This window comes from Theobroma umbraticum, unplaced genomic scaffold (genome assembly GCF_002168275.2).
Source record: "Theobroma umbraticum cultivar Fairchild unplaced genomic scaffold, ASM216827v3 scaffold_50.0, whole genome shotgun sequence".
Classification (NCBI taxonomy): domain Eukaryota; kingdom Viridiplantae; phylum Streptophyta; class Magnoliopsida; order Malvales; family Malvaceae; genus Theobroma; species Theobroma umbraticum.
Window position 1 is genome coordinate 2761428 of NW_018397261.1, and position 10714 is coordinate 2772141.

Consider the following 10714-nt stretch of genomic DNA (forward strand, 5'->3'; position numbering starts at 1 on the left):
TTACATTCCAAGTTAACATAATCATAACCAAAAACTTATCTCCTTGCAAAAGAAACTTATTGTCTCATCAACTTGCTCGCTTCATTCGATCCCCGTCTAAGCTTGTTGAAGAACTTGATCGTCTCCTCTTTGCTACCTTTAAAGATAATTCTCAACTTTGTTACTACCACCCCTGTTCCCTCTACTTCTCTTGAAATCACTCTATTTTTGTGAAGAATGTCCGCATCTAAGATTGAATCCTTTGAATTGTCTTCAATTGATTTTCGCTCACCATATAAAATTTCTCATATCACTTTCCTCATGTCTCCTTTTTCTTGTCATCGAATTCAATTTCATATTCTTCATCATGTTCTCACCTCCTTTGCCTCTTATAATCTTTTTTAAATAAGGAACAACTTGCCTCAATAGTTGCAAAATTAGAATTTTCCCCCCATTTATCCACCATGCACACCCGTTGGATCCCTTCCTTCACTCTTGTATTTACCCTCAATCCTTCTCCACTTGCTTCTAGAGCGTGATCATCCCCTTTTCCCGCAGCCCAATAGTCTTCCTCGATTACTTCTTTCTTTTGATTTTTCTCCCTTAGCTTTTTGGCTTTGTTTTTCTTTCTTGCCAATACTCTCTTGTTCAATTTCCCTTTTCTGCCTTTTCTTCCTTCTCTTTCAAACCAATCCTTCATGAATATGTGTACTTTTCACTATCATTAGCCTGCATTAAATTTGTTCCACTTCTCCTAGATATTTTTGTTCCCTACCCTTTACCATCCATGATGGCACATTCCGTCCCTACCAATCCTTCCATTTGATGAGGCTGGTGCTGTAGACAACCTCCTACTTCCATTCCCCCTTACTTTGGGAGCTTAATTTCTAGCAAAGCTGATAAGCTATCGTTTGCCCCTAACTGTCGCCTGAACTTATCTATTGAACCTAGCTTTCTTAACAGTTATTATTCTCCCATCCAACCTTCTATTATTATCCCATCTTATAGCCTTTATACAATCCTCTTCCTCCCTATATCTCACTATATAAAAGCTTGCATTAATACTTTAAAATTATTTATCTATTCATTGAATTATTAATTTTAACTAATATAAAAACATTTAACAATAAAATTACACTTGCCATATATTCTCAAACCAAATTTAAAGTTACATATATAATATTTGTTTGACAATGATAATATATATATATAGTAGCATAAATGAGAAATTATTTATTTAATAATGAGAAAAAAAATCATATATATATATATATATAATGTAACATATTCAGGTTTATGGTTTTTGGAAATTGGCTTTGGCTTTTATGTAATCTCGTTCAACTACAAGATTACGGACCATAAAATGTATTTAGTAAGGGCCTTAAGAAAATAAAATTTACATTCTCTTTGGAAAAGAAGATAACTTAAAAGAGGAGGACAAGGATTGAATTTCCCCCTAAATGATCAAATTTTTGACAACTTGAAAATCTAACAATTTCAACTGAAATGCTATCTTAGATGAATCAAACATCGACAGGCTCGAGAGAATACAGTGAATATTTCAAACAAAAATTCAAGATTTCATGAACCAAACGACCCCTTAATTCTTGAATTTATAAAACTCCAAGAAGTCAAATGATATACTGACAGAGGTAATTGACATCCTAATTAGCAACATTTGTTTGTGGTTAGTTATCACTAAACATTATAATTCAGCTTTGTATTTGTTTCGTACAGATAATATGCCCTGGTAGGCGGTGGCCATCAAGTCCTCTACTTATATTTGACCATAGACTAGAGCAACAGTTGATATAGACGGAGTACTGTGGTTGAATTAGTGGATGGAATGACCAACCACTTGGCAGACCCAAAATAATAGCAAAAAGGGTGCCAATGAAAGTGGCCTCAGTCTGCAGATGCATTGCCATTAGTGTATGTGTAATAATAACACAAAGGGATCCAATCAAAGTGGTTGGCCCAAGCATGTGCTCATCATTCCACATTGTATGGCACTACATTTTAGATCCCTCCCTACTCTATTACTCAGTAGACTCTTTTTATTTATTAGTAAGCTTTTTAGCTTATAAGTTGTAAGTTTTTAATGATGACTTATCCTCTTAATTACCTAATCATCACTCCAACCCCAACCTTTTTTTCTCCCTCTAACCAATCGGTAACCCTTTCAAATGTGTCCTTCTCCATCCTATGTCATACTAAGAGACTCAAAAGGCCCAGCGTTGCCTAACAAGTTGGTCTGCTATAGGATTTGACTTTCATTTCATTGGTGCTGCTTATTGTTTCCATCCCCAACTAAATTTGTTCGAGGAAAATAGAGGGGCGGCAGAGAGGGATAGTGTTTCCTTTTAACTTCAAAAACTATGAATATATATACGGGTGTCGGCCAATCTCATTACTCACAGAAAACTATAAATGTCTTTAATGCTATTTATTTGTAATTAGATATTTTAAGTATCAAATAAAATAGCATTATTCAATTTAAAAACCTGAAAAATAAAAATACTTAAAACAGGAAGTAGGCTGAAAACTTGTCAAATATTTGTGAATGCAAGATTGGATGTTTTTAATACATTGACATTGACATTGAATAGTCAACAAACCACCTAAAGGCACCGCATTCTAGTTAAAAATAATGTTTTGAGAGGTTGAGTGAGGTTATCTATAATTATGATCAACCCAACCCATATGGATTAATCAATTAATAAGAAGAGGAGTCTCTTTCCTTGTCAATCAAGATTAAATTTTTATGAAAAATATCATTCAAAAATAAAATCTTGACTACATGCACATTTAGCAAGGTGGTATGGACTGTTTTCAAATAACTAAAGTTTAAAACTGTTAGCCATGCCAATAAAGGCAAAAATCAATTGAGAGAGAGGGTCTACCACATGGGGTCAAATCATGTGGCGGTTACCTGGCCACTTTCCGTGAAGTATGAACCCAAACCCAACTAATTATGGCTAGGTTACCATAGCTAAACTCCAAGCGCAGAAATCATGAGCTTCACTCGAAAATAACAAAGAGATAATTCAACTGTCACAAAAATCCTCCAATTTTTGCTTTATAAGCTAGTTCCATGTACTTTGTTAACGTCTTCACGAGCAACTTGTTGGTGCTATTTCAAGTATAGATGACAGATGCTATAAAACAAGGCAACCTGCCACATGCTTCAGTCTAAGTAATTTGTACTGGCATATTTCAGGTTGTTCTTGTCTTAATAATTTCCTTTCCATCGAATGAGTGGATCCAGGTAAGAGTAATTAAAAGGACTGTTGATAGCTGGCAAACATCATGGAAAAATTATGAAGGTGAATTCTGATCAGAACCTTGAATTAAAACAGCTAGCCTAGCTAGATACATGAAGCTGTCCCAACTAATTCTGAGTCCATGATTGAGTTATTTAGTACAAACTAGCAGCAAACTTGAATACCATAAAAGCTGGACATAACTCATACTAGCAAAAAGTTTGGAATACGGTATAAAGTTGAGCTGCAACTCAGTTGTTTTAATTATTGCACCAATGGCTTCTTAGCATGGTCCTTTGGGATTCCAAAAATAAAACCACAGACTGATCCCCATGCCATGGTTGATCAATCACATCTAAGTTTCCTCAAGATTATTTCTCAAATTCAATGGATTGCAAATGGATAACCATTGACAAATAATTAAAATCACTTGGTACTGATAGAAGAACTAATTAACTGTGTACGTCAATGCGATTAAGTTATCATTAAATTAATGGCCATCACGCACCAAAACTTACAAATCGTTCAATGTGAAGATGAAAGTAGCCCATGCCCCATAGCAACAACAACCATTTCCCCACCAGTCGTTCAGTCTGAAATCCAAATCAATCAAGTCAAAAGAAACCCAACTCCAGGATGTCAAGTCAGAGCATTGTCCATATGTATAATGAAGCTCGCTCGCCGATATTCTTCTTGTCATCTTTTGCTCCTACTTTCCCATTTCAGGGTGCATCCTCACTTCACCCCTTCGTTCCATACTCGTATTATGCTATGATATCTCGAGGCATAATTAAACAGTAAATAATTATAAAAAGAAAAAAAAAAAGCCCTACGTAGCCAGTGTTACAAAGCTCTCGCTCTCGCACGATCGAATTATTAAGTGTGGGATCAAAACATGGATGTGATTGTCATATACAACAGCCAAACTCTTGGTCCCATATGTCTGGACCGCTTCTCAATCCTGAAATAGTACGGGGTGCCGTGCTCTCTTAACAGCTGATACCCTTGAATGGTTCTCAGATATCTCTTTATTCTAGACAGGATACGAAATTTCTTCTATATCTATTTTATTTTAAAGATAAAGCAATCACAGTTCACAAGCATTTATTAGAAATGAGTACCTTAATTTGTTCAAGGTTATGACAAAAATAATCTACAATTTTGATCAAACAATAGTGTAAATTCAGAGATGGGTAGTAGAAATCTTAAGTTTGAGGAAATAGGGGCAGTGAACAGTTGGAGTACCATATTAAAATTACCAATAATTTCAGTAGGATATTTGGGATCGATGAAGACTATTAACAAACAAGCTTTATATATCCCCCATGTTCATTCTTCACTCAGTTTGTAATCTGAAGAGCACTTAAATATTTATTCTCACCAAACCTTCGATTGAAGTATTACATGATTGATGCTGCACCACTTGATTTGCTAGATTAATGTGTGAGCATAGATAAATAGATTGTTCATAGCAGGTTCACGTAATGGGAAACTGAAACAAGTGGGGCGACACTTTGTTTAAATAATTGAGCATATCAACATCAGAAAATGGGAAGTGATGATGTCATTTATGAATTTTTTTTTCTTAAAAAAAGAAAGAACAAATTGTCTAGATAATGCTGTTGACACAACCTTCTTAGAACGTGGGAAGAAAATGCGAGTGATGTGTCAACACAAATGTGCAGCATATTTTAGGGAGTGAAGAAACTACGAGGCAATTAAAAAGTGTTGGAAGAATGAAAGGAGGCAGACAATGAAGAAAACTAGCATCAGGAAACCGAGAGTGAATCTCTATCTTCCTCCAAGCTATCATTAAAAGAACCTCAACTCTTTTGCACCAATAATGATGATGGATTGAGGAATGCCAACAAAGGAGAAGGCAATAACCAAAAGGCTTGGTGGCATCCCCACTCAAACCAAGGGGTACAAAAAGAATATGAAAGCAAAAAGGACGGTAACGATAGGAGTGGGAGACAATAAACTCCGTCTATTCTGTAGAACTTGAGTAATGGATCCCTTGGAGTCTGTTGGATGGTGCTCTCATTGTTGCAGCTAAAATTTGTAGTTAATATGAGGAGGCGACTGCTCCTGCTTTTCCATATAGCAGCAAGACCCCCGTCAAATCATTTAGTCCTTTTCAAGTTCAAATGACCTCAGCAGCACTGCATCATAGATATCTATCTATCCACATATGAATTCACACTTACTAAGTCCCACTGAGGAAACCTGCACGGTGATGACAAGGAAACCGCTGTAAAGCCCTGAATGAAGTCCACTAAATCGGCTCCTTTAGGACAATAAGAATTGAAAAGAAACATTGTTTTGGGGAGGAAATAATTGATCCCACGAATCCCTGCAAAATTATTTGTAAAAATTTACATCATTTGATCGACGTGTAAACAACAATCCACTCAAAATAGTCCTAATTGATTACTTTTTTTCCCCCTATGTGAGGACAGAAACCCTGACACAAGACTGATATAATACATTCAGGTTTGACACCAACAAAGCATTGTATTAAGCAGATGCTGAGATAAGCTTCTACAAAAAAAGAAACACCCACATTTGTAAAAGGGGCAGTTCCTTGAAAGTTGAACAGACTTGTCAACTTGTGCTTTTCGACCTCATAAAAGGTTGAGGGTATACAAATCTAAGAAACTACTTTTGGCTGTTCCACACCATGACCAAGTTTGAGACAGAACAACATTGCCGCTTCATTCACTTAGTTTCACACACAGTTTGAAATTATGGACTCAAGTTTAACCAAAAGGTCCAGAAAAAGATTTGAGTTGAATCCCAATAAAGAACATTGGACCGCTAGCTTGCAGTAGACTCAAGTCATTCTTTTTATATTACAGTTTCAAATTTCCATTTCTCCGCCGGAGATTAATGAAATAATTGCAGACAGAAAGTCAAGGCTCCTTTGATTTCACCCGTTTGCAAAAATTCAACTCCCGTGTGTGTTCTCCACCGGTAACTAGACTGGCGATCAGATAGAAAATTGACCTCACCATACTTATAAAAAAAACGCAGATATATCCCCCATCTACCTAAAAAGACTATGGGAGTCATTCCAACAAGAAAATGAAACTAGTACAACACCTCCAATAGGCTCATGGTCATTTCATTCCATTGCAAATCAACAATAATCCCGCCTGATAAGGAATGTTCATGAACCGTTCATACATAGCGAAACATCTACTAAAATGTTTTGTCAGAATGGGCCGTCTTTAACACAAACTCTAAAAGTGACATTTGAAGCATTCCATAGCTAACTGCTGGAAGTCCTTTAGAAGTAGCTGTAGCTGCAGTGATTAAGCCAGCCCTTGCATCTTGCAGGCATTCAGACTTTCAAGCTCCAATAGAGGCATACCAAGAAAGAAGAGAAAACTATGCTGGTATGCAAATACTTTTGAGTAGTATCACTTGCATAGAGTTTTAGCCATATCCATTTTGCTTACAAATGAAACGAGGAGAGGAGCAATAAGGGTTCAGATCCACCCATTTCCAAACGCATCAATTAATCATTTACGGTGCCATCCAAATAGCATAAAAAATTGTGTGCATGAACATTATGAGACTATCACCTAAAGATAAATGGTCAGTTAAACACATCTGATATTTCTAACCCACGCATGCATATGAAGCTAACTATCCAGCTTCTACTTGTAATTAGGTCAGAAACTCTTAAAATTACATTGTGATCAGCATCTTGCATTTTCAAAAGCCCCTTAAAGAAAAAGATAAAGGATCTTTGCAAAGCATTAAATTGGCAATAACAATTAAAAGCATAGCATTTCACCATTATCAAACACCACTTAAGTATATGTAAAGATAATAAAGCACAATAGGAAAAGGCATAATTGTTCAACATAAAATCCATTGGATCAATACAATGGTAAGGAAACAAATTAAGGGGCTCCAAAGGGAGAAAACAGAGGTTACCAGGATGGAAAACAACATTTACTGTTTATTATAAATCAAAAGCCAGGAGAGGCATGCAGCAGTTAAACTTTGATAAACAATGGGTCAGGCGCCACCAAAGTGATATCTAACATTGTCATACACTTTTATGGGGTGATAAACATTATAATTAAGCAGATTGTGGATTAACATTCACATCTCAGATTACATTCCAATATCTATATATTTTCCTTCGAGATCAGACACCTTAAATATTTTCCATATTTGCAGCACAATGTAGCACAGAAAAGAGATTTAAAAAAACAAAAAAAAAGCCTTTTTTAAGTGCTAAAAGCCTAAAACAACAGCTACCTGTGAAACTCTGGGAATGTCCTTCTTACTCAATTATATTATATTGCAGATGTTAAAATCACAAAAAAGACTCAAATTATTAAGTTCAGACAATCTGTAGACTATTATAGTCACACTTTAGCATTCTAGTAATCTAGTTACTTACCTTCATCAAAATATGCTCCCAAACAGTAAAAGAAAGGGGAAAGTGGCAGACCACGCTTACTCCCACACACGCATACATGTAGACACAAAATTTTTATCCATAATTCTAAAACAAAAATAGGATTTCTCAGGTTCTTATCAGTTTAAATTTAGTAAAGTAAATATGATATTGTTGCTCACTTTACTCTTTGATATATAGCTCATGACTACATAGCTAGCGTTAAATCAAGTATCATACCTAACCTTTGCAGTAATTCATACCTAACCTTTGCAGTAATTGATGGTAAGAAATGTTGACCTTTAAGTTCTAAAGAAGTGCCCGTGTCACAATTTTTCCTTGTCACTGAATTATAACAGTCAGCAATGTAAAATCGCTCATAATACCTCAACTAAGAAATGGGGCAACATGTGCATGATACTTTCAGCTGAATTATATGCCTAAATAAAGGAGCATGTTACTATTTATATACATAATACATGCCCCAAAAATTATAGACAGGGAGGCTGTCGATATAGCTCTCACTTATACCAGAATCCAAGTACTACGATTAATGTATTATGAATTTTAACTTAGACCCAAAAACAACGTTACTTAACAGTAGCAAGAGCAACCACCCACTTCACATAATGTTAAGATTTAATAATTCAAGGGGCTAGTGACAAGAAATGCTAGCTTCAAGCCTATAAAGTATGAACTAGTTAATCTTATCTCATTGACAAAGCCAGCAAAGAAACAGGAAGAAAAAACACGTCAGAGATTCCAAAAGGTTACATACATGCCTGCCACACTTTTTTCCTGCACAAAAGGGGAGTGAAAAAAAAAAAAAGGGTTACCTACATTTATTGGAAAAGTTTTCAAGAAGAAACATCTCCTCCTCTTAATTGCTGTATTGCAGTGTACAATTTCCTTCGATGCCCAACAGCAAATACACCCATCTCCTTGAGATCATCTAGAGTAAGCAGAGGCAGAGTTTCCTCATCGACCTCATGCATTTCAAACATGCCAGCATACCTGCCAAATCCCAGGTCTTCCAACCATCTTCCAACACTAGTTACGTCATTACAGGTGTATCTCATTTGGTCCCATCCATCACCAGATCTAAAAAGCACATTATTTCTCTCATAACAAGCATCCTTCCAGTAATCATCACCATTTCCCTGTTGCCAACTATCATAACCGGGTTCATCCACATCATATTCACAAGCATCTTTGCTGGTAGCCGGTGTTTCATGATCTGATATGTCCTGAAAACCATTAACAGGGCAATAATCTTCACAAGCATTTGATCTCATTCCCATAAACTCTTTCTCACCATGCTCTTTTCTATCTTCACCACTAAATTCCGGACTAAGTTTAGTACTCCAGGTCCAAGCACTGCCAAACACACAATTATTGCCTTCCCTGATCCTCCCTCGCCGCTTCATGACCCTACTCTTCCTGGTTATGGTACCAAAATTTAAACTAGACTTCATCATATCAATTTCATCAGCATTCACCACATCAAAACCTGATTTCGAAGAATTCGGGTTCTTATTCTCTCTGTTCTGTTGCAAATCAGCTGACATCCTCGGGGAGACACCACTGCCAGAAATCAAGAAATCTGGAGACTCTTCTTTAGAAAACCCAACAACAGTAGTAAGTTCATTTCCTTGAGGGTTGAGAAAATCAGGATTCCATCTTTTATGTCCTAAACTTTCCTTGGTCTTCTGAGAAAACCTACATGCAAAAGCAGCAGATACGTCTCCTATTTCCCCTAACCTAACATTTGGCCGCCTTTGCCTTTTTGAATTCATGCTTAAAACCAACATTTTACACCAAACCCCACTTTTATCAAACCCTAACAACACCAGAAAAAGAAAAAACAACCCACAAAATTAAACCTCAGAAACAGCCCAAACAAATTTTAAAAACCCAAAATTTGCAACAAACAGAAAAGCACCCCCAAACAACCTTTAATCTGCTTAAAATAACGCAAAAATCATAACAACAACTATAATTTACATCAATATTCAACAAATAAAATTACTGGAAATACTAATTCAAGGGCGAAACAGAGAAAGGAAAAGTGAAGAAGTGAACCTGTTAAGAAAGTAACAGTGGCAGAAGAGTTTGAATTTGTGCATGTTTCTAAAATTGGAGTATTTGCTGAGTTGCTGCAGTGGGCAGCTTAAAACAACAAATACATATATATATATATATATATATATATGTATATATATTAAAAAAGGAAAGTGACTGAGTTAGTTTTGGTTTCTTTTATTGGGCTAGGAAACCAAAGAGCAAACCCTTTGAGAAAAAGGAAATGAAAATCTAGTGGCGAATTTTGTTAGATTTGTCTGCGTTGCAACATAGATTTAGATTTTAGATTAGATTTTCAGACATGGATAGGGACATGTAACGAGAGGAAGTCAAATTGAGAATTATCCTTCTCAAACAAGGATGAGGGAATAGAGGATATGATTGAATGTTTCCATGAGTTTTGTAATAATTTTGGTACTGCTTGTCTTTTTCCTTGACACGTGGAGTTGTACCCAACATGTCATGATATATGCGGAAGAAAAGCAAGGAGAGACTCTGGATTTCGAAACCTTAAAAATGAGCTTCTTTTTTTTATTTTCTTGGACACATGCAGTGGGCTGAAGAATCAAGTAAAAATTGGGGATTCAAGTTGGGAGTCAGAAAATAATAATAATAATCTTTAAAGCAGAGGAAGATTCTTGAAACAACTTGGTTTTAGGGACAGCAAGGGTCCAACCATGTTGATCACAGACATTGGCATTTAGCCAACAGGGAACCTGCCTGCTTAACTATGTTGTGGGCTTTTAACCAAACCAGCAAACGAGGTGACTCATCAACACTACTCTGTAGATTATACTTTCTACCTTCACCTCCTCGTCCACATCTGTTTACTTCCTCATCGACTTTCCCTTGCCCTTCCCCATCCCTTCCTCTTCACCAAGGGCGGAGGGCGGAACCGTGGTTCTCAGAAAGTTTAAAAATTTTTATATATTATATATATTTTTCAATAAATTCTCAAATTAATTTTTTATTA

The 10714-nt window shown here is 36.1% G+C and overlaps 1 protein-coding gene across 3 annotated transcripts; it reads right to left on the bottom strand.

Annotated features, from left to right (window-relative positions):
• Positions 1-5061: 5061 nt before the first annotated feature.
• LOC110418590 (uncharacterized) lies at positions 5062-10093 on the bottom strand. Of its 3 annotated transcripts, none has more exons than XM_021431364.1 (3): positions 9742-10093; positions 8500-9499; positions 5062-5595 (listed from the first exon to the last, which is right to left on the bottom strand). In XM_021431364.1, exon 2 carries the CDS (start codon positions 9468-9470, stop codon positions 8517-8519), a length of 954 nt encoding a protein of 317 aa, XP_021287039.1. In that variant the 5' UTR covers positions 9471-9499; positions 9742-10093; the 3' UTR covers positions 5062-5595; positions 8500-8516. The 3 variants fall into 3 exon arrangements, with proteins under 3 accessions (XP_021287039.1, XP_021287037.1, XP_021287040.1); XM_021431365.2 differs by lacking the exon at positions 5062-5595 and adding an exon at positions 5700-6698; XM_021431362.2 differs by lacking the exon at positions 5062-5595 and having other exon boundaries at positions 5671-9499.
• Between the last annotated feature and the right edge of the window lie 621 nt (positions 10094-10714).